The 24,684-nt window shown below is 44.3% G+C and overlaps 1 protein-coding gene across 1 annotated transcript in view; it reads right to left on the bottom strand.

Annotated features, from left to right (window-relative positions):
* The window catches only part of LOC133402896 (septin-7-like), a 77,478-nt gene extending 61,880 nt beyond the window's left edge, over nt 1–15,598 (bottom strand). The window contains exons 1-2 of the mRNA XM_061677163.1: nt 15,237–15,598; nt 2,698–2,797 (exon numbers count right to left, since the gene is read on the bottom strand). Of these exons, the coding sequence (XP_061533147.1) occupies nt 2,698–2,797; nt 15,237–15,275 (139 nt within the window). The 5' untranslated portion in view covers nt 15,276–15,598. The remainder of the gene's footprint in view (nt 1–2,697; nt 2,798–15,236) is intronic.
* Nucleotides 15,599–24,684: the final 9,086 nt, after the last annotated feature.

The raw sequence follows: 24,684 nt of genomic DNA, 5'->3' as shown, positions 1-24,684 counted from the left end.
TTATTTATGTTTAACACAACGTCCAACTTCATTGGAATTGGGGTGGTAAATACTGATTTTATTTAAAATGTAAATTGAATGTACAGTTTACATAATTATTTTTATTTATGTAAATGATTTATGTTGTTTAAACAACAGTTCAGACAAAATGTTAAAATAAAATTTAGCAATTGGCATGAAGTTTTGGCTGGCAATTGTCATTCCAAACGAATAACAGGTTCAACATGTATGATTAGTGTTTATTATGTAGGAATTTTGTTAAACAATTTATTATAGTTTAGCCATTATTTCATATCCGAATTCACCCTGTATATAAAACAATTGTTGCAGACAAACTTCTTCGATTTACTTTTAATCATAAAACCGCCAATTAATAAATGCCAATTAAGACAACTATTCATCAGCATGCATGGTAATGCTGTACCTCCCCAAAAAAGGGTGCGACCAAATCATGTGTTGGTGTGACCAAATGAAAAAGTTGGTTGCACCAGTGCTATCAGTCCAAACGTTAGTGTCGATCCCTGCTATCCCAATAATGTAGCAACAGAGCTAACCCAATACAGGGCTCTAGACTAAGTTTATGCACTGGTGCCCCCAACTTTTTTTCTTGTGTGCAAAAGTACAAAAGTTAGGTGCACCTAAATTTTCGACCGCATCGCATTCAACACCACAGTTTTACAGGTTCACTAAAAAAACAAAAATAAAAATAAAATGCTGTCCATCTTTTTATGAAATATTGACTGGTAAATGATTAATTAATAATCTAGTCATAGTTCTTTGATGAAAGCACAAGACGGATAACGTAATTTAAAGTGTTGGTATTCAAATTGCTACGTGTCAGGGCATTGGTTAGGACTTTTGGAAGAGTCAGGACTTAACACTCTTCACGAAGAGGTTTTCAATTGTTTTTTTCCATCTTATCTGTGGCTAATGGCTACTCCACTCTAAATCTGATGGACCTACTCGGGAACTCACCTAGACCTGTCACTACAACACATTTTTAGGATGGTATATTTTCAGAGAAACTAACTAATATTAGTCATTCGAACTGCTCTAAGTGCTAGAGGACTCTGCATCTTTTTGCACAATTGTCAAAAAAAATAAAAATAATAATATGCACCGGTATTACCAGATAACTAGCACACCTTTATTGCTCAGTGACTGTTTTTTTTGTCAATGTCTTTATGTCTCAAAAGTGTTCTCTGTCAATTGACTGTGTTGTCGTACTGGAGCGGCTCCAACTACCGGAGACAAATTCCTTGTGTGTTTTTTGGACATACTTGGCAAATAAAGATGATTCTGATTCTGATCACAATAAACAATAGTATTGTTGATGTTTTTTATGCCCCAGATATAATCATATTAGATATTAGAAAACTTAGCTTCGAGTACACTAGCAGCTCTCTGTCTCACTACGCAGCACCCGCATTTCAAACGCACGCGCATGCACACGACTTCGGCCAATCACCCCTCACTATATCTGATTGGTTTAGAGAACACAATTGATTTAATGTGTGTCTGATTCCAAAGTCGCTGAGATTTTTTTTTTTTTTATCTCCCTGAAATGGCTGGGTGTTTTTACTTAAAATGGTAATCGTTAGTGCGCTAATGCTAATTGTGATTGCTAACCATTTAGTATTTTGCTGTTTCTGTAAACCAAATGTATACCATACACTCAGTACCAACATATGCAGTTTAAGGACTGAAATCCATCCCTCGTAAATGAGAATAAAATGCATGTTAGTAGTATTTTTAGTAGTAGTTTTTTTTTTTGTAATATTGGGGGGAGGGCGATTATTATTCAATTATTCGATCAATAATCAACAGGAGAATCGAATCTAAAAAGATTAAACAGTGACAGCCCTTTAAGGCAGTATTGTCAAACATGCATCTGCATTAAAACATTTTCAGAGATACATTTTTGTAAGTGGGACTCCTTTGACTTGCATGTGGCTTGCGAGCAGCATTACGGCCGCCCTGCATATATGACTGGATTCCTCTGGCTCTCCTTAAAGTTATCTTATTTGTCTTCCCCCTCCTATTAATTTTGCCATGAGTGTTTCCTTAACCCCAATGCAAGGAACTAAACTGAGGCTGAAATTATTGCAGATGGACACCTCATTATGTTGACACATTTTACCTGAAAATCCAGCAAGGATTTAATTCAAACACTTCCCCCCCCCCCCCCCCCCCCCCCGATTAAATAACCAAGTACATGCAATACAGCCTCACAACGCATGCTACCCTACAGCAATTTAGACTATAAATAGTTTTATCTTGGTTTGTGTATTTCCAAAAACTTAATTTTCTTTCCAAATTTATACATAGCTGTTGCACAGATATCCTGCTACTCCTTTCCCAGATCAGTCAATCCAAGACAAAAACGTGTCACTCTGTGTAAGGGGTCTACAAGAATGCCTTATTGGAAAACAGTTGACTCTCCAGCTCAGACAAGTGATATTTTCATAAATTACTACATGTGGATGACTTACGGCAAAGCTACACACAGGGCCAGAAACAATGCCGTAACCTTTACTTTTTTAACAGTCAGCTCCTTGCCTTGAACAGCTGAGTGTGTTGGATGCCTGACATGCTTTTCGTTCTTTTAAGTTGTGCTGATTACCCACCAACACACACCATGAATGTAGAAAACATGCTGAGAAGAGCAGACACAGGTTTAAAATGTTTCTTACTTACCAACAACCATTAATGTAAACTCAAAGCCTCTTTTAACGGACTTCCGATACACCTGGTTGGGAAGATTAGCGAATCCCACATAGCCCTCCAGGTTCCGCTGCTGATACACAGAACACACAAACATATTGATTTAATGTAAGCAACACAGTGCAGAAATGAGTCAGGAGTGAAACCTGAGTTTTTCCTTTGCCATAAAGTATTGACATAATATGGCTGTGGCAAACATAAAAATACAAAAAAAACTGCTATTGATGCAACAAAACTTACTTGGGCAGACATACATGTATACAAACGCTTAAAACTGAAGCTAGTCCTAGTCGCAGCAAGCAAAACAATCCTGTTTGAAATGAACCTGCAATTAGAATTGTTGCATCTTGCAGAAACAGTGCTGCTTTTAAGTAAAGAGCAACTAGCATTGCACAAAGGAAGGAGGTGAAGGGATGGTCCTTAGAGAAAAAAAGATTAGGGGTTGTTGATGCAATGAAGATGAAAAAAAGCAAATCAAAAGTGACAAAAAAAAGGTTCATATCAATACATACAGTATCAATACATACAGAGTAAAGCTGATGCAATATTAACATCGCATTGGACAAATTTTGAATCATTTCCACGTGAGGTGATGAAGATCTCAGGTCAACAGCAGCTGCTGCCATCTGTCCGATCAGTGAGGGATTGTCCAGCTTCTCTTCACTATAACTCCGCATCTAGCATTCTACTCTCAAATAACAGCCTGCTGCATCCACCACCACTCCTACACGCTACGAGAGGCAAAAACAATTGATTGCTGGATTGCCTGTCTGAGCAACCTTTCAGGCTCTGCCATACATACTGTAAATGGAAAACTGTTGGTCTGAACTCCGATGATAGAGAAAGTTTCATAACATACAATCAAACAACAAAATGCTGACCAATAACATACAGGTTTGAAATGATTACTGCAAGACCAATGATGTGTCTTTGTGTCTCTGTGAGGTTGTAGATGCGTTGAACTAGCAGCATGCTAATAATATCCTCACAACAGTCAAAGCATTCAATTAAAGTCCCTTTACTATTAAGTTTCCATTAGAAACAATCGCTTTGAAGACTCACTTATCAAGCCACACGCTCCCATTATATTTACATAAACTCAACCTCGTTTCAAGTGTGATTCAGAGTTGGGTGCCTCACTTGAAATCATAGTTAAGGCTTCATGAAACTGCACCCAGCGCACCCTGCAGTGGGAACCTGTCAGTCAGTCTTGGTAGGACTCACTAGTGTGAGTCATACTGAGAGAAACAACTAGTGCAGGAAAGCGGATCAACATCTGCTTTGTGAACGTTTTGATTCAAGGTAAGTGACGTTAAACAAGAAGTCATGTAAGCGTGCAGCAGAGTTGTCTGCCCCGCAAGGTAACAACTAATCTGTTCAACCATCTGAAAAAAAAAAAGGCAAATCATAGACAAGAAACATGTGATCCCCTTGCGCAATTATTTCTGCAATGTGCCATTAAGTACACCGTATGAACAATGACTGAAGACAGGACAGCCTCCAGTGTTTATTTTGAACTGTACTGTACGTTACCTCCCAATCAACTGCTGTATTATGAGACATCATATTATAGTAATAGTCACTTTGGAGCATGGGTACGGAAAGTATTCAGACCCCCTTCAATTTTTCACTTTTTTATATTGCACCCATTTGTTAAAATCATTTAAGTTCATTTTTAAGCACCCTTTTGAGCTAATACAGCCATGAGTCTTTTTGGGAATGATGCAAAAAGTTTTTCACACCTGGATTTGGGGTATCCTTTGCCATTTATCCTTGCAGATCTTCTCCAGTTCTGTCAGGTTGGATGGTCGACGTTGCTGGACAGCCATTTTCAGGTCTTTCCAGAGATGCCCAATTGGGTTTAAGTCAGGGCTCTGGCTGGGCCATTCAAAAACAGTCACGGAGTTGTTCTGAAGCCACTCCTCCGGTATTTTAGCTGTGTGCTTAGGGTCATTGTCTTTTCTGAAGGTGAACCTTCGGCCCAGTCTGAGGTTTTGAGCACTCTGGAGAAGGTTTTCGTCCAGGATATCCCTGTACTTGGCCACATTCAGCTTTCCTTCGATTGCAACCAGTCGTCCTGTCCCTGCAGCATAAAAACACCCCCACAGCATGATGCTGCAACCACCATGCTTCACTGTTGGGGCTGTATTGGACACGTGATGAGCAGTGCCTGGTTTTCTCCACACATGCCACTTAGAATTAGAATTAAGGCCAATAATTTCCATCTTGGTCTCATCAGTCTAGAGTCCAGTCTTATTTCTCATCATCTTGGAGTCGTTCAGGTGTTTATTAGCAAACTCCATGCGGGCTTTCATGTGTGTTGAACTGAAGAGAGGCTTCCGTCGGGCCAATCTGCCATAAAACCCCGACTGGTGGAGTGCTGCAGCGATGGTTGATTTTTCGAGAACTTTCTCCCATCTCCCGACTTCATCTCTGGAGCTCAACCACAGTGATCTTTGGGTTCTTCTTTACCTCTCTCACCAAGGCTCTTCTCCCCCAATTGCTCAGTTTGGCCGGACGGCCAGCTCTACGAAGGGTTCTGGTCGTCCCAAACGTCTTCCATTTAAGGATTATGGAGGCCACTGTGCTCTTAAGAACCTTAAGTCCAGCGGAATTTTTTTTTGTTACCTTGGCCAGATCTGTGCCTTGCCACAATGCTGTCTCTGAGCTCTTCATGCAGTTCCTTAGACCTCATGATTCTCATTTGCTGTGACATGCACTGTGAGCTGTAAGGTCTTATTTAGACAAGTGTGTGGCTTTCCTAATCAAGTCTAATCAGAATCAGAATCATCTTTATTTGCCAAGTATGTCCAAAACACACAAGGAATTTGTCTCCGGTAGTTGGAGCCGCTCTAGTACAACAAACAGTCAATTTACAGAACACTTTGGGGACATAAAGACATTGACAAAAAACAATTGTGCAAAAAGATGCAGAGTCCTCTAGCACTTAGAGCAGTTCGAACGACTAATATTGCAATCGTCCGGTGCAATGACCATTGTGCAAAGGGCGCTGAGACTTCAAGGAGTGTATGCGGTTTAAAGTGACGAGTAGTGCGATCATCTGGGACAATGTTGGTTGTGCAAATGTTACAGATAGTCCTCAATCAGTGTGCAAATGGAGCAGATGCTACTCTGGCATGAGTGGCCAGTATATGCAAATAGTGCAGCATGGCGAGACAACTACAGTGAGTGCACGAGTAATACATAATTGGCCCCACAGAAATGTGACAACGAACTCAAGTAAAAAAATTGCCAGCTTGTTGTAATGGAATTGTAGGTTAGGTGTTTAAGAAGTTGATCGCAAGAGGGAAGAAGCTGTTGGAATGTCTACTAGTTCTAGTTTGCGTTGATCGGTAGCGTCCTACCTGAGGGAAGGAGCTGGAAGAGCTGGTGACCGGGGTGCAGACGGTCCGAGAGGATTTTGCACGCCCTTGTCTTAGTTCTGGCAGCGTGCAAGTCCTCAATGGTGGGTAGGGGGGTACCGACAATCCTTTCAGCAGTTTTGATTGTCCGTTGCAGTCGGAGTTTGTCCTTTTTTGTAGCAGCACCAAACCAGACTGTGATGGAAGAACACAGGACCGATTCGATGACCGCTGTGTAGAACTGTCTCAGCAGCTCCGGTGGCAGGCTGTGCTTTCTCAGAAGCCGCAGGAAGTACATCCTCTGCTGGGCCTTTTTGAGGACGCAGTTGATGTTGTTCGCCCACTTCAGGTCCTGAGAGATTGTAATTCCCAGGAACTTGAAGGTCTCGACGGTTGACACAAGGCAGCTGGACAACGTGAGGGGCAGCTGTGGCGAAGGATGCCTCCTGAAGTCCACGATCATCTCTACCGTCTTGAGCGTGTTCAGCTCCAGGTTGTGTCGCCCGCACCACAGCTCCAGCCGCTCCGCTTCCTGTCGATATGCAGACTCGTCACCGTCCTTGATGAGGCCGATGACAGTGGTGTCATCTGCAAACTTCAGGAGCTTGACAGTCAGGTTCGCTGAGGTGCAGTCGTTCGTGTAGAGAGAGAAGAGCAGCGGAGAGAGGACACAACCTTGGGGCGCCCCAGTGCTGATGCTGCGTGTGGATGAGGTGGCCTCCCCCAGCCTGACCTGCTGTGTCCTGCCCGTCAGAAAGCTGTAAATCCACTGGCAGGTGAGACGCTGAGCTGGAGAAGCTTGGTGGTGTTCTAGGATGAAGTGCAGTCCCATGTTGACTGCATCATCCGCAGACCTGTTCGCTTGGTAGGCAAACTGCAGGGGGTCCAGCAGGGGACCTGTGACACTCTTGAGGTGGTCCAGCACGAGACGTTCAAAGGACTTCATGACCACAGATGTCAAAGCGACAGGCCTGTAGTCATTCAGACCAGAGATTGCAGGTTTCTTGGGGACTGGAATGATGGTGGAGCGTTTGAAGCAGGATGGAACTTCGCACATTTCCAAAGATCTGTTAAAGATCTGAGTGAAGACTGGAGCGAGCTGGTCCGCGCAGACTTTGAGGCAGGATGGGGACACATGGTCCGGTCCTGTTGCTTTGTTAATCTTCTGTTGTTTGAAGATGCGTCTCACATCCTGTTCATGGATGGTTAACGCAGAAGTCAGAGGTGTGGTTGTGGTCGCGGGTGCGGCCGGGTGGGTGTGTGGAGTGAAACTGTCCTTTTCAAATCTGCAATAGAAGGTATTCAAGTCGTTGGCTAGTGTGCTATTGTTCTCAGCTTGGGGGGATCGTCGCTTGTAATTAGTCAGCGATTGGAATGCACGCCAGACTGATTTCGAGTCGTTCGCTCTAAACTGCAAAGAGGATCTATGCAGCAAAGTTGGAAAAACAATGTTAATTTCTTTAGTAAGCTGGTTTCTAGCTCGATTATACAGGGCCCTGTCCCCGCTCTGATATGCATCTTCCTGAGCTTGGCGAAGCTGCTTAAGTTTAGCAGTGAACCACGGCTTGTTGTTGTTGAATGTCCGAAATGATTTTGTTGGTACACAAACCTCTTCACAGAAACTGATATAGGATGTGACAGTGTCCGTATATTCATCCAGGCTGCCAGCTGAATTTTCAAAGACACTCCAGTCTGTGCAGTCTAAACAGCTTTGAAGTTCCATCTTTGCTTCATTGGTCCACTTTTTGACTGTTTTCACTGTAGGCTTACGCACATTTAAGTTCTTGCTTGTACGTCGGTATTAAGTGAATTAAGCAGTGATCAGACGAGCCCAGGGCTGCACGAGGTATAGCACGGTATGCGTTTTTTACCGTAGTGTAGCAGTGGTCTAAAGTATTATTTTCCCTGGTAGGACAGTCGATGTGCTGCTTGTATTTAGGGAGTTCGTGGTTGAGTTTAGCTTTGTTAAAGTCCCCGAGAATAATGAGGGGTGAGTCAGGGTGTTTTTTTTCAATTTCGTTGACTTGTTCGGCGAGCGTTAGCAATGCGGCGCTCGTGTTAGCTTGCGGTGTAATATAGACTCCAGCCAGTATAAACGATGCAAACTCACGTGCCGAGTAAAATGGTTTACAGTTCAGAAACAGCGACTCCAAATGCGGGCTGCAGTGTGTGCTGAGCACCGTGACGTCCGTACACCATTTTTCGTTTATATGGAGCCATATCCCGCCGCCCTTCGTTTTTCCCGATGATTCCATGTCGCGGTCCGCTCGATGAATGTTGAAGCCGGGAAGCGTGACGGCGCCATCGGGTACGGCGTCGCAAAGCCAGGTCTCCGTGAAGCACATGGCCGCGGAACGTCCTAAGTCTTTACTGGTCTTTAACAGAAGATGAAGCTCGTCCATTTTGTTGGGTAGGGAGCGTACATTCGCGAGGTGGATCGGTATAATCAAACACAGCTGGACTCCAATGAAGGTGTAGCACCATTTTAAGGATGATCCGAAGAAATGGACAGCATTCGAGTTAAATATATGTGTCACAGCAAAGGGTCTGAATACTTATGGCTGTGTGATATTTCAGTTTTTCTTTTTTAATAAATCAGCAAAAATTTCAAATTCATTTTTTTTCTGTCAATATGGGGTGCTCTGTGTACACTGAGGAAAAAATGAACTTATATTATTTTAACAAATGGCTGCAATATAACAAAGTGAAACATTTAAGGCGGTCTGAAAAGTTCCCATACCCACTGTATCTACCAAAGAACCAATGACGAAGACAACTAGGTCATTCTTGAACATATGTGAGAACAGTAACAGTGAGACACATGCCAGCCATGAAAGAAGCTTTTTCAAAGCTTCCTTTAAAAAGCAAAATGCAGGTTTAGCCAACAGATGGAAATGTGAAATCAAATGTGAATCATTTTAGCCCAATTGTCTCAAAGTAATTCATTGCTTCAGAAAGCCTCGGTTTCTCTATCCCACGTTCACTGTAGTCAGCTACTGGCTGAATAACGTGTGCCGCCGTGGTTATGGTTAAGAAAGAGTTAACTGTCCTGTGTGTGTGTGTGTGTGTGTGTGTGCGCTATGTGGGGATCCACACACAACAACTGGATGAGATTGGCCCGGAGTTCCTAAAGGCTTTGGATGTTGTGGGGCTGTCCTGGTTGACACGGCTCTGCAATATTCCGTGGACATCGGGGACAGTGCCTCTGGATTGGCAGACTGGGGTGGTGGTCCCCCTTTTTAAGAAGGGGGACCGGAGGGTGTGTTCCAACTACAGGGGGATCACACTCCTCAGCCTCCCTGGTAAGGTCTATTCAGGGGTGCTGGAGAGGAGGGTCCGTTGGGAAGTCGAATCTCTGATCCAGGAGGAGCAGTGTGGTTTCCGTCCTGGCCGTGGACCAACTCTACACCCTCAGCAAGGTCCTTGAGGGTGCATGGGAGTTCGCCCAACCAGGCTACATGCATGTGTTTTGCGGACTTGGAGAAGGCGTTCGACCGTGTCCCTCGGGGAGTTCTGCTTCGGGAGTATGGGGTATCGAACCCCCTGATACGGGCTGTTCGGTCCCTGTACGACCGGAGTCAAGAGTTTGGTCCGCATATCCGGCAGTAAGTCGGACTCGTTCCCGGTGAGGGTTGGACTCCGCCAAGGCTGCCCTTTGTCACCGATTCTGTTCATAACTTTTATGCACAGAATTTCTAGACGCAGCCGAGGCGTAGAGAGGGTCCGGTTCGGTAGCCTCAGTATTGCGTCGCTGCTTTTTGCAGATGATGTGGTTCTGTTGGCTCATAAACCGTCTTCTCCAACTCTCACTGGAGCACTTCGCAGCATAGTGTGAAGCGGCTGGGATGAGAATCACCACCTCCAAATCTGAGACCATGGTGGCGGATCGGTGCAGCGTCTGCAGTGATGCGGACTTTGTATCGGTCCGTTGTGGTAAAGAAGGAGCCAAGCCGAAAGGCGAAGCTCTCAATTTACCGGTCGATCTATGTTCCTACCCTCACCTATGGTCACGAGCTGTGGGTCGTGACCGAAAGAACAAGATCCCGGATACAAGCGGCCAAAATGAGTTTCCTCTGCAGGGTGTCCGGGCTCTCCCTTCGAGATAGGGTGAGAAGATCTGTCATCCGGGAGGATCTGAGAGTAGAGACGCTGCTCCTCCACATCGAGAGGAGCCAGATGAGGTGACTGGGGCATCTGATTCGGATGCCTCCCTGGTTCCGGGCACGTCCCACCGGGAGGAAACCCCGGGGACGACACAGGACACGCTGGAGAGACGTCGTCTTTCGGCTGGCCTGGGAACGCCTCGGGATCCCCCCGGAAGAGCTGGATGAAGTGGCCGGGGAGAGAGGGAAGTATGGGCATCCCTGCTAAAGCTACTGCCCCCGCGACCAGACCTTAGATAAGCGGTAGAAAATGGATGGGAGTCTGGGGGGATCCCCCGGGCCCCTGCAGAGAATTTTATTTTTAAATAAATTAAACAGGCCGGCACGGTGGGCGACTGGTTAGCACATCTGCCTCGGAGTTCTGGGGACCGGGGTTCAAATCCCGGCCCCGGCTGTGTAGAGTTTCCATGTTCTCCCTGTGCCTGGGTGGGTTTTCTCCGGGCACTCCGGTTTCCACCCACATCCCAAAAACATGCGTGGTAGGTTGATTGAAGACTCTAAATTGCCCATAGGTGTGAATGTGAGTGCGAATGGTTGTTTGTTTCTATGTGCCCTGCGATTGGCTGGCGAGCGGTTCAGAGTGTACCCCGCCTCCCGCCCGAAGATACCTGGGATGGGCTCCAGCAGCCCGCGACACTAGTGAGGATAAGCGGTAAGGACAGTGGATGGATGGATGGATAAATTAAGCAATCTGGTAGACTCCAGCAGGCGCAATGGGCATCTCGTCACAGCACACTCTGTGCTCGTTTTGCCGTACCGATGTTTGTATTTATCAGACATGCAAAGGGTATGAAAAAGGTGACCCAAAAAAAAACCCCAATAATAATACATTATAGGACAGGGTCTGGCGGGGATCCGCCCGGCCACTGCAGAGATTTTTTTGTTTTTTATTTGAACATAAAGAATACTTTATACTCACTATTTCTCCTCTGGACGTGTCCAAACCATCCAAGTCTGCTCTCTCTAACTGATGAGCTCATTTCTAATTTTATCCAACCTGGGTCACTCCGAGAGCGAACCTCAACCTCTTCATTTCCGCCACCTCCAACTCTGCTTCCTGTTGTCTCTTCGGTGCCACTGTCTCTAATCCGTCCATCATGGCTGGCACACACCTGACACCTTCCTCCACCCGTTCCAACCTTCTTGGACCCGTTTCGTCACTTCCTGACCACACTCACCATTGCTCTGGACGGTTGACCCCAAGTATTTGAAGTCCTCCACCCTTGCTATCTCTTCTCCTCGTAGCCTCACTCTTCCCCCACCACTCCTCTCATTCATTCACATATATTCTGGCTTACTTCGCCTAATCTTCCTACCTCTTCTTTCCAGTGCATGCCTCCATCTTTCTAACTGTTCCTCCAGCTGCTCCCTGCTTTCACTGCAGATCATAATGTCATCTGCAAACATCATGGTCCACGGGGATTCCAGTCTAACCTCATCTGTCAGCCTATCCATCACCACTGCAAAAAGGAAGGGGCTCAGGGCTGACCCCTGACGCAGTCCCACCTCCACCTTAAATTCGTCTGTCACAACTACAGCACACCTCACCGCTGTTCTGCCGCCCTCGCACACGTCCTGTATTATTCTAACATACTTCTCTGCCACTCCAGACTTCTGCATGCAGTACCACAGTTCCTCTCTGGGTACTCTCTCATAAGGCTTTCTCTAGATCTACAAAGACACAATGTAGCTCCTTCTGACCTTCTCTGTACTTTTCCATCAACATCCTCAAGGCAAATAATGCATCTGTGGTACTCTTTCTAGGCATGAAACCATACTGTTGCTCGCAAATACTCACTTCTGTCCTGAGTCTAGCCTCCACTACTCTTTCCCATAACTTCATTGTGTGGCTCATCAACTTTATTCCTCTATAGTTCCCACAGCTCTGCACATCACCTTTGTTCTTATAAATGGGCACCTTTTTCCCTCCATTCCTCAGGCATCTTCTCACGCACTAGAATTCTATTGGCATAAAGAGTACAATAAGGCAAAATAAAATAAAAATTCTTCAGGCAGAAAAAAATATATATTTATACTGCTCAAGTACATGTTGATGGACAAATTTAAGATTAAAATTAAATTTGCCTCATTTCTTTGCTTTTTTTATTCTGGCCTCCACCTTGAGTATATTAATATATATTATAGTATATTAATATATTAATATTAAGCACAGTATTTTTCTGTTTTTATCGGCCATTTCTGAATTTGAAGTTAGTTTATTCTGTGTTGTGACATAAACCCTAACATCGCTCCGTCGCTTAATACATTCAACATTAACACCCGTAAACTAATTAGATAATTATGGCCGCGTTTCTTAAGACAAAATGTACTACCAGATCAGCTCGTGTCTTGTCACCGGTGTTACATGTGCTTCGTGGTTCCACTTGGGACTACAACCCGCAGCACCTCAACGCGAAAATACAAAAGACCAATGCAACAAATACACTGGCTGATCGGATGAGCAAAAACGTAAGAGTAGCAATAGAGGATGTCCGCTCCAGAGGTGGGTGGAGTAGCCAAATATTTTAAGAGTACTTCCTTGACAATAATGTGACAAGTAAAAAGTAGTCCTCCAAAAAATACTTCAGTACGAGTAAAAAGTACAGAGTAAATAGCACAAACAATAAATAAAATTAATAATAATAACAACATTTACAATTTACTGCACGGTGTTTTCTGAATTTACAAGTGAGCTGAAATTAAGACTTTACACCAATGTTATCGGGCTTATCTGTATCGGCCGATATTTAGCATTTTATGCTCATCGGCTTTAATGTCATAATTCGCCGATCCGATCATTGACTCCGCAAAAGACATTTACGCCGCGTCGCCATCGTGCACAGTATATTTGAATTCAAAAGCTAGTTTATTTTTAGCCTTGTCGCGTGTCTTTTGACGTAGTATTGGAAATATCTGACGGCCAATAAAGTTATTTATAAAATAAAATAAAACGTCGCCGGTGTGGAACAGACAACACGTCTGAGACAGACAACATGTAATGCCCGGATCAGACTACAAGATAAATTTGCTCTGTCACGATTGCAATGTCAAGACTACTGCAATAAAATCTTGTATTGCGATACCATCGCATCTCGTTTTTTTACGATCATTGAGCTTTATCTTGTCAACTCAAATGCGCCCGGATACACTTGTTACCGTGGCGACGACAACAAGTGTGGATCGCGCCGACTGCATTCTAAGGACAAAATGGGGAAAAACGTGTGTTGGTGGTGACCGGGGTTCAGGAGAGGAGAGGACGTTCGTTTAAGGCTTGCTTGAGGTATGTTCCCGTACTTTGAATACGATACGGCTCGCTAGCAGGCAACAAAACGTTATGTAGCCTAGCAAGCTAGTGGTAGCACGAACGGTTGTACGTAATCATGCCGCCGTTCTGTCGAATCATGCTCTAAAGTTTCGGGGTGGGTGAAGTAATTTAAATTAAAACTAATTTAATTACAGTAAGTGAGCACTCATTATTTCTGTCATGTTGTATTGTTGGTTTGATCTGACTGATTAGAAAACACGATCTGACGAGAGCAGTGATTTCCAACCTTTATGGAGCCAAGGCACATATTTTACAATTGAAAAATCTCACGGCACACCAACAAACAAAAATGTCACAAAAAGTGGATGCATTAATTACTGTATGTACTTCCAGCCATCTAATAGAAGACGAATCAAAAATCTTGATCATGTAAAGCCTAATTATTATTATTTTCCTATGATTGTGCAGCCCTAATCTGTGTTAAACTCTGGTAGATTTTCTAGAATCTTACTTTTCTCCACCACTGCACCTGCGCAAAGTTGGATACACAGCTGGCTAAACTGGTTTACAAAGGGCTTCTCTCTTTCTACGAATTTTTCAACACAGCCAAACTATGCACGCTAAAACAAACGTGTGACATCGAGCAAAAACGCGCTACGTTAAGACACCGACGCCCAGTGACATCCAACAACATTTTGATAACGGGACACAAGCTGCCAATCCATCTGCCTTGTCAATATCCTCGCAGCTCCAATGATCTCACATGAAACCCCGATTCCATCTTTGGGCCTCTCAAAAGTTGTGAATGTATGTGGGAAGGGAGAAAGACAATGTGTTACATAATGGGCAGTCTTTGATGGTCAACCCACCTTCATGTACAGCTCTGTGAATGACTTACTGGAGTGATCAAGGCAATGAGTTTGTTATGTCACGTATCGAAATGGAGTGAACCATGCAGCTACGATCACCACAATGTAGACCATAAATAGTATGGCTGAGCTTTGCAGCCTTTTTTAATCACTCTCTTACATACTTGAACTGTTGTGGCACATAACTTAGCGATTCAAATATAAAGCCAATAGACAACTTCGCTGCCATGTTATCCTGAAATCCTTTCCCCCACGCATCTGTATGCTGACACATTCTATATGTGTACACATGTCTTTGTTACAAGCCACTTTAAATTTTTCCAGTGCTAAAAAGGCTGCAAAGCTCAGCCATACTATTTATGTGAATCTACATGGTGGTGATCGTAGCTGCATGGTCCACACCATTTAGATACATGACATCACACATATGCGAATCCTTCTGGTGATGCTAGAATCCAATCAATTTGCTTACCCACTCATCCATCCATCCTCGATACCAATTTGATTCTCAAAATAATGCGTTCCTTTTAATTTAACTATTTATACTCCAATTTATAATATTCTACATTCCTTTTTCTCAAGTAATGTACACTGAATAAATGTCAGATGTTGTGGCTAACGTTTCAAGAACGAGTACTTTTAGCAAATTCTTCTTAAAAGAGTGCATGTGCATGTGAGGGGTCGAAGCTAACTGGGGCTAACGTAGAGAAGGAAAAAAAACAAAGAAGAAGAAAAAAAAAAAAAAAAAGGTTTGATGATTTTGGGAAGGGGTTTCGCTTGTTCGTGTTTCCTGCAACTGTACAACAAACTCTTTGCCTATACGCGCTGCTATTTCGAAGAAAATGGGACTTACAGCAATGCTGGGAACGCCACTTTCTGCTCGCTCGATCATTGTAACGCCGTCACCGCCCAGCCTGCAATGGACGGTCACCGAGGCATACACCGACGAGCGTCCGAGAGAACGGCGGAATGAGGAGAAAGGCGCAGGTTGGGTTCACGCTAAACTGCTTTCTTGGGAAGGACCTACAAATCTAGCACATATGACGGCTAATGGAAAATCCCGACACGAGCGACAGACGAAGCTCAGACTCCGAGAAGAACGTTCGCTGACTGATTTTGTCAAGTAGTGCTGGGTTACGTCGAATTGACGCAATACCGTTTCCGTAGGGAAACTTCAGGATAAGAGCGTTCGACGACTGCGGTCAAGCCAGCCTCCACTCGTAAAGTAGCAGTCAAGCCAGCCGCCCCTAATTTTGTTCATACTAGGCATTACGGTAATAGGTCGGCAACCGGCGGCGAAAGCCGCCTTCAAAATAAAAGCTTCCCAATAACACGGACGTCAGTGCTCTTCGGTTAAGGAATGCAACCAGCAAAGTTAATTTGAATCTTGAGATACATAAAAAAAAATTTACTAATTTGATATTTTAGGAAAAATTGATGGTAATGGACTGCACTTATATAGCGCTTTACCTACATCATCACAGTGCCCGAAGTGCTTTACAAAGCCTCACAAAAGAGGTTTGATGAAGATCTGATATTGTATTTCAAAATAAAAGTCTCTGAAAACTGCATATTTTGCTGTCATTACCCCTGACTGAATAAAATCTGTTAAATATTTTTAATGAGATATCGCAACACCGGCCTAGTTCTGTGGGACACTACACCTCCCCAGGTTTCCGACAAAAAGGTACCATCCAAATCTGATGTGGCATTTCAAAATAAAAGTCCCCTGAAATTGGTATAGTTCACTGTTATGAACACGGATTTCAAAAATTCATTTTTAAAAAAAATCTGAGTTATCACAACACCAGTCCAGTTCTGGGGGACACTACACCACCCCAGGTCTCCAACAATAGAGGTCCCATCCAAATCTGATGTGGCATTTCAAAATAAAAGTCTCCTAAAAATTGGTATATTTCACTGTCATGATCACGGATTTCAAAAATTATTTATAAAAAATCTGTGAGTTATCACAACACCAGTCCAGTTCTGGGGGACACTACCCCACCCCAGGTCTCCAACAAAAGAGGTCCATCACCATTTGATGTAATATATCTGCACGCTGTAAAAAAAAAACAGATAGTTTTATCATTAAAGATGATTTTTTTGGGGTATCAACATTAACGCTTTAACCACTGAAGTAATTTCTCATGCCAGTGTGACACTGGAAGGAAGACGTGCATGGATCCATCCATTTCAACAGCACTTATCCTGTTGAATCGCGGGGTGTTGGAGCCTACCCCGACTGAGTTCGGGCAAAAGACAGAAAAAACCCTGAGCTGGTCGGCAGTCAGTCGCAGGGCGCATACACTGTAGAGACCATCATCGAGGGGGAACCAAACCCACGCTGGCTGCATTGAAGTCAGGCAAATGAACCACGACACCATTAGTAACTGGAAGGAAAACAGCATATTTTAAATAGTTACAAGAAAGACGGTTTTCTATTTTTTTTTTTTTTTTTTTTTTTTAATCTTGATCAAACCTCTTTTAGTGGAGAGCTGGTGTGGTGTAGTGTCCCCCAGAACTGGACTGGTGTTGCGATATCTGGTAATTTTTTTAAATTAATGTTTTAAATCAGTGGTAGTGACAGTGAAATATACAAATTTCAGGAGACTTTTATTTTCTAATGCAACATCAGATTTGGTTGGGACCAATTTTGTTGGAGACCTGGAGTGGTGTAGTGTCCCCCAGAACTGGACTGGTGTTGTGTTAACTCACATGTTTTTTTTTTTAATGAATTTTTGCAATCCGTGATCATGACAGTGAAATATATCAATTTCAGGGGACTTTTATTTTGAAATGCCACATCAGATTTGGATGGGACCTCTTTTGTTGGAGACCTGGGGAGGTGTAGTGTCCCCCAGAACTGGACTGGTGTTATGATAACTCACAGATTTTTTTAAAAATATTTTTTTAAATCTGTGATCATGACAGTGAAATATACCAATTTCAGGGGACTTTTATTTTGAAATGCCACATCAGATTTGGATGGGACCTCTTTTGTTGGAGACCTGGGGAGGTGTAGTGTCCCCCAGAACTGGACTGGTGTTATGATAACTCACAGATTTTTTTAAAAATATTTTTTTAAATCTGTGATCATGACAGTGAAATATACCAATTTCAGGGGACTTTTATTTTTAAATGCCACATCAGATTTGGATGGGACCTCTATTGTTGGAGACCTGGGGAGGTGTAGTGTCCCCCAGAACTGAACCAGTGTGATATCTCATTAAAAAGATTGAACAGAGGTAATGACAGCAAAATATGCAGTTTTCAGAGACTTTTATCTTGAACTACAATATCAGATCTTCATCAAACCTCTTTTCGTGGAGTCCTTGGTGGTCTGTCACACAGATCTGGACTTGTCTTGCGATACCAATGGGATTATGTTTGGGTGGCTTTGGCTAATGTTGGTAGAACAGGTTCGAATCCCTGCTATGACTGTCCGCATGTCGAAGTGTCCTTGGGCAAGACACCGAACGCTAATTTCCTCCCAGTGGGCCTGGCAGTGCCTTGCATGGCAGCAGTCGCCCATTGGTTTATGAATGTGTGTGTGAAAGTGAGGCTTTGTAAAGCGCTTCGGGCACTGTGACGATGTAGATAAAGCGCTATATAAGTGCAGGCCATTACCATTATTTTTTCCTAAGATATCAAATAAAGTACATTTTCTAAATGTATCTCAAGATTCAAATTAACTTTGCTGGTTGCATTCCTTAACCGAAGAGCACTGACGTCCGTGTTATTGGTAAGCTTTTATTTTGAAGGCGGCTTTCGCCGCCGGTTGCCGACCTATTACCGTAATGCCTAGTATGAACAAAATTAGGGGCGGCTGGTTTGACTGCTGCTTTACGAGTGGAGGCTGGCTTGACCGCAGTGTTCGACGTGGCTCTCGAGAGCCCAAACATTCAAAGCGTTTTCGTCGACAAATTTGTTACCGATGTTCCACTTTCAAGAGATTTCTTTTTAGAGAATGGACAACTATACCGCAATAAAACTGTGTTTTAATTCGCGCACAGTAACTTCTCTTGACTGGTTACTGGACTGAATTCAAGACTAGAAAATAGTAGCGTCGTTATCAGGGAGAATATTATTGCTATATAATGGTGGTGGTGGACTGGACTGGTCTTCGTCAGAGCCAGTTCCTGTATGTACTACATACAGTGGGTACAGAAAGTAAACAGACCCCCTTAAATGTACACACAGCACCCCATATTGACAGGAAAAAAAAACGGAATTGTTGACATTTCTGCAGATTTATTAAAAAAAGAAAAACTGAAATATCACACAGCCATAAGTATTCAGAGCAGAGAATATGAAAATACAGTATCATATAGGAATAAGTGTTCATCAAAAACGAGGCAGAGGTCTTATACCAAAAAGTATGAATAAGCCACTGTAACATTATGTACAGTTTGGACACATAACACTGCACTTACATTTTTTTGAACTTTTCTAATGTATTCGTATTTATTCGTTTACTGATTTAATTAAAATATTGGGAAATAAAAAAAAATATCAAATGTATTTTACTGAAAAGATGAATGCAACTTAACTGTATTTAAAAATGTACTTGAAAGTACAATGTACTGCAGATGAAAAGTAAAAAAAAAAAAGTTCTGTACTGAAGTAAAAAAAACATTTTTAAACAGGCTGTATGCATCGTTACAAGGTTCATTGTAATATGTTTAATTTCATGTTTGTAGTGTTATACATTTTATTAGTATTTTATTCAGTGATTCTTTTGCGTACGTCTACGTACTTGTACCAGATTTAGAATAACTGATTTAGACACATGGTATTCTATACAAAGCATTCTTTACATACCTGTACTACTTTATAATCTCGTAAGGAAAACTTCATTTTTGTCTAATTTATATATCAAATAAAATTCAACATAATCTATGGGGCGCTATGGATGAGTCTCGCACAGGGTGCCATTCAAGCCAGCACCAGGCCAGCAATTCTGGTACTCCCCGAGGGACACGGTCGAATGCCTTCTCCAAGTCCACAAAACACATGTAGACTGGTTGGGCGAACTCCCATGCACCGTCGAGGACCCTGCCGAGGGTGTAGAGCTGGTCCACTGTTCCACGGCCAGGACGAAAACCACACTGCTCCTCCTGAATCTGAGATTCCACTTCCTAACGGACCCGCCTCTCCAGCACCCCTGAATAGACCTTACCAGGGAGGCTGAGGAGTGTGATCCCCCTGTAGTTGGAACACACCCTCCAGTCCCCCTTCTTAAAAAGGGGGACCACCACCCCAGTCTGCCTATCCAGAGGCACTGTCCCCGATGTCCACGCGATGTTGCAGAGGCGTGTCAACCAGGACAGCCCCACAACATCCAGAGCCTTTAGGAACTCCGGTTGAATCTCACCCACCCCCGGGGCCTTGCCACCAAGGAGCTTTTTAACCACCTCGGTGACCTCAAACCCAGAGATAGGAGAGCCCGCCTCAGAGAACCCAGACTCTGCTTCCTCCTGGGAAGGCGTGTCGGTGGAGTTGAAGAGGTGTTCGAAGTATTCTCCCCACTGACTCACAACGTCCCGAATCGAGGTCAGTAGCATCCCATCCCCGGTATACACAGTGTTGGTGGTGCACTGCTTTCCACTCCTGAGACACCGGATGGTGGACCAGAATTTCCTCAAAGCCGTCCGAAAGTCTTTTTCAATGGCCTCACCGAACTCCTCCCATGGGCGAGTTTTTGCTTCAGCGACCACCAAAGCTGCATTCCGCTTGGCCAGCCGGTACCCATCAGCTGCCTCAGGAGTTCCACCGGCCAAAAACGCCCGATAGGACTCCTTCTTCAGCTTGACGGCATCCCTAACCGTTGGTGTCCACCAACGGGTTCGGTGATTTCCGCCATGACAGGCACCGACTACCTTACGGCCACAGCTCCGGTCTGCCACCTCGGCAATAGAGGCACGGAACATGGTCCACTCGGACTCAATATCCCCCGGCTCGCCCGAGACGTGAGTGAAGTTCTGCCGGAGGTTGGTTGTTGAAACTCCTTCTGACAGGGGATTCTGCCAGACATTCCCAGCAGACCCTCACAATACGTTTGGGCCTGCCAGGTTAGACTGGCATCTTCCCCCAGCATTGGAGCCAACTCAACACCAGGCGGTGATCAGTTGACAGCTCTGCCCCTCTCTTCACCCGAGTGTCCAAGACATGCGGCCGCAAGTCCGATGACACGACCACAAAGTCGATCATCGAACTGCGATCTAGGGTGTCCTGGTGCCAAGTGCACGTGTGGACACCCTTATGCTTGAACATGGTGTTCGTTATGGACAATCCGTGATGAGCACAGAAGTCCAATAACAGAACACTTCTCGGGTTCTGATTGGGGGGTGGGGGGTCGTTCCTCTCAATCACACCCTTCCAGGTCTCACTGTCATTGCCCACGTGAGCATTGAAGTCCCCTAGCAGAACGATGGAGTCCCCAGCGGGAGCGCTCTCCAGCACCCCTTCCAAGGACACCAAAAAGGGTGGGTACTCTGAACTGCTGTTTAGTGCATAGGCACAAACAACAGTCAGGACACATCCCCCCCACCCAAAGGCAGAGGGAGGCTACCCTCTCATCCACCAGGGTGAAACCCAACGTACAGGCGCCGAGTCAGGGGCCAATAAGTATACCCACACCTGCTTACCGTGGGCAACTCCAGAGTGGAAGAGAGTCCAACCCCTCTAAAGAGGACTGGTACCATAGCCCAAGCTGTGTGTGGAGGCGCGCCCGACTATATCTAGTTGGAACTTCTCAACCTCACACACCAGCTCGGGTTCCTTCCCTGCCAGGGAGGTGACATTCCATATACCCAGAGCCAGCTTTTGTAGGCGGGGATCGGATCGCCAAGGTCCCTGCCCAGGTCACACTGCACCCGACCCCTATGGCCCCTCCCACAGGTGGTGAGCCCATGGGAAGAGGGACCCACGTTACCCTTTCGGGCTGTGCCCAGCATGGCCCCATGGGTGCAGGCCCGGCCATCAGGCGCTCGCCTTCGAGCCCCACCTCCAGACCTGGCTCCAGAGGGGGGCACCGGTGACCCGCGTCCGGGCAAGGGAAAACGTCTTCCTGAATTGTTTGTCATCATAGAGGTTTTTGGAGCTGTGCTTTGTCTGGTCCCTCATCTAGGACCTGTTTGCCATGGGTGACCATGCCAGGGGCATAAAACCCCAGACAACTTAGCTCCTCGGATCATTGGGACACACAAACCCCTCCACCACGACAAGGTGACAGCTCAAGGAGGGGTACAACCATTTGCGCCTCCGACCACCACCAAACATCAAACCGCATTCATTCATATAACACTGCTATGGGCACCACATTCCATAGGAGTCGGGTCTGTGGGGCTATGGCCCCGAGATGCCGTGGTGGGAGTCCCTTATTTTCATTTCACAAAAGACACAAGGCTAAAAATAAACGAGCTACACTTTTTTTATAACCACTAGGTGGCGGTGGTACTTTGGAATTAACGTGTACAGCTTTTTCATAACCACTAGATGGCGGCATACATTTATAAAATGTGAACGTTTTTTTTCCATTTGCCCCTATACCTGTGTATGTGTAATGTATGTATAATGTGCACTATTGACTTGATATTTTTGGGGGGGAGGAAATGCGCATTATACATGAGAAATTACGCCTGCGTTCACTTCCGGGTTAGTCCGATTTACACTTTTATCGTTAAAATCAAACTAATTTCTGCACCAGGTCACTTTTTATATGTATAAAATTTACCTTTTTTGTCAGTGTCGTCATCTGATGGTTGCTACATTTTATGAAATACGAGTTCTAGATGACAGAGGCGTACTCAAACTCAGAACATACACAAAACACAACCAAGAGTAGAATTTTTGGTATATTTAATGACATCTACAAGGGATCTAGAGGGAAACACACAAAAGGGGTCTAACTAAAGAAATAAAATAACACTAATAATGGTAAAAAGAAGAAAATAGGCATATGAAAAGGGACATGGAACACTGTGTGTTGCTGGCTAAAAATGTGAATGTGAGTGTTTAATGCATTGAGTCAGAGCGAGAGAGAGCAAAGTTGGGATTTTGTGTGAAGCTAGTTACTTCCCCCGAAATTATTAGGCACTAATATTGTACAGTCTGGCAAACTACTCATGAATGTAGATCAGCTGGTCTCTGGGAGTGGTCTCTCTGGGCACGTCTCAGGAGGCGAGGATACCCTCCTGAGACACATACCCCCACAAGAAGACGTCTAAAAGCACGCTGCCCCGTGACAACGGCATTTGTTTTTGCAAACTCAAACACACAAAACGCTTTCTGCTGAGGAGTCGCCATTTTGTGTGTAAAGAAAAAAAAAAAAAAAAAAAAAAAAAACAACGTAATTTTTTGACAGTTGAACGGCGTCAGAGGAGTACGTCACCACAGCGGTGACGTTTACACCCAATCAAACTTGGATAACTCCCCTATCAAATGACCACTCAGTCCGTTACAATGCTTTTAAACTTAATAAATGCGTAATGCGTATTCTTGTTGAATCACCCTGTAGTTTGAAAAAATGTGTCATGTTGATGAAAATGTAAGTATGTAATGCAAAGCACAAATCATGACATTTAATCCATTGTCATAAGTAGATGCGGTATGCGGGTGTGGGCGTATCCAGATAAGAGGTGGTCTGCACGCCGCAGGCAGATACCTTTTTAATACGCAGGTACGCTAAAACTTCCAGCTTTAAATTAAGTTCACCGTTAGCTCGGTCAGATGTTAACTAAGATCGATGTTTGTTATGAACTGAATTGATCGAACACTAAAAGGGTAGGAAATAGGGAGACTGACACTGGAAACTATGCTATGAAAAAAAAAACTACGATTGTGGACAATCATTTAGCATAGCCACGTATATGCTGCCTTGAGTTGGATTCCGTTGTTGTTGTGGTCAAGCTACAGTAAAAAAAAAAAAAAACATTTTTCAAATTGAAGAGCGCCGCGACGTTTTATTCGGTTTGTTGTGGCTTCGTCTTGATACGCAGCTCACAGCTCACGACTGCCCTTTGCGGCAGACAGGGGAAACGCACCAAATAACACAACTATACTCAACGAAAAGTTAAAAGTCCCCTCGACGGCCACAGGAGGCAACACTGAGCCAACAATGACTAACAAAAGTGGGCGAAGAAGCGACGCAAGAATTTGACTTGTGTACCATTTATAGCTTCCTACAACATTTGTAAGATTGCCGTTTATGGAACGAAGTCCCCTAGAACGCACTAACGTACTATTATAATACTATTCAGTGCCGTGTTCGTCAAATTTGGTTTTTGTTCAATTTTAGCTCGACATTCCAACTTCCCGCTCAGACAACCCAGAAGGGTTTGTGGTGCGTTCAAGTATATCGGAAAGCTAAACTCATCGCCAGGGCGTTACTTCTTCAAAATAAATCCGGACAATTGCCGGCATTGTGGAGTTATTGCATGTGAATCTTGCAAAACGCATCTACCGTTGCATTAATTTTTGTGGAGAAATTTTGAACCTAATTTCTAAATTGTACTACTTCATTATACTGTTCTGACTGATGTGGTGCGTTCAATACTACTGGAAAAGTGTATCAAACCAAGCTTCGAGGCCTGTGCGACAGATTAAGAGGTGCAACAGTAAATCCGTTAATCGGCAACTACTGTCACTTGATAATCGATTAATCGTTTCGCGTAATTGATGATTTGAGGGTCTTTCTTATGAGCATTTTATGGCGCCCACGCATTCGATATCCTCACGTGTGTTCTCTGGGAAATCTGCTGCAAAGCAATAACAACCCCGATTTGATGCTGATCTTTAAAGCATGTTAATGTGCGCCGCTGTGATCCAATAAGAGCAGATTAAATGTCACACGACACGCAAACATGGGTGGTGCTCAATATCGTCAAAAATGCGCGCGGGCTAGCTATGGCCGTTCAGTGCAATCATAGTCACAATTGGGGGGGGGGGGGGGATAACAATAAGAACTATGGTTTTTGATCAATAAAAACCTTGGTGAGATTGCATTGACAGTCGGTTGTGATACTTTAGATTGGGGTCAGCCGGTGGTACGCGCGCGCGTAACCGATCCCTCTTTGTTTTGTTTTCTGGGCGTTTGCGTCGTTCAGGTACATCTAGTAAAGCATAGGACTGTATCCTCACTTGAAAAATGCGCGTTCACTGACAGAAGGCTGGTACTGTCAACGCGGTTCGTTGTGTGTCGTGCGCGCGCGTGTTTCTGGGGCGTTTGTGGCGTTCATGGACCTCTCGTAAACCCCAACGTTCTCGCTCCAACGCGACACCGCCGCGCGTGCACGTGA

This window comes from Phycodurus eques, chromosome 5, assembly GCF_024500275.1.
Source record: "Phycodurus eques isolate BA_2022a chromosome 5, UOR_Pequ_1.1, whole genome shotgun sequence".
Taxonomy (NCBI): Eukaryota; Metazoa; Chordata; class Actinopteri; order Syngnathiformes; family Syngnathidae; genus Phycodurus; species Phycodurus eques.
Note: the sequence above shows the minus strand (reverse complement) of the source record. Positions and strands in the feature narration are given on the sequence as shown.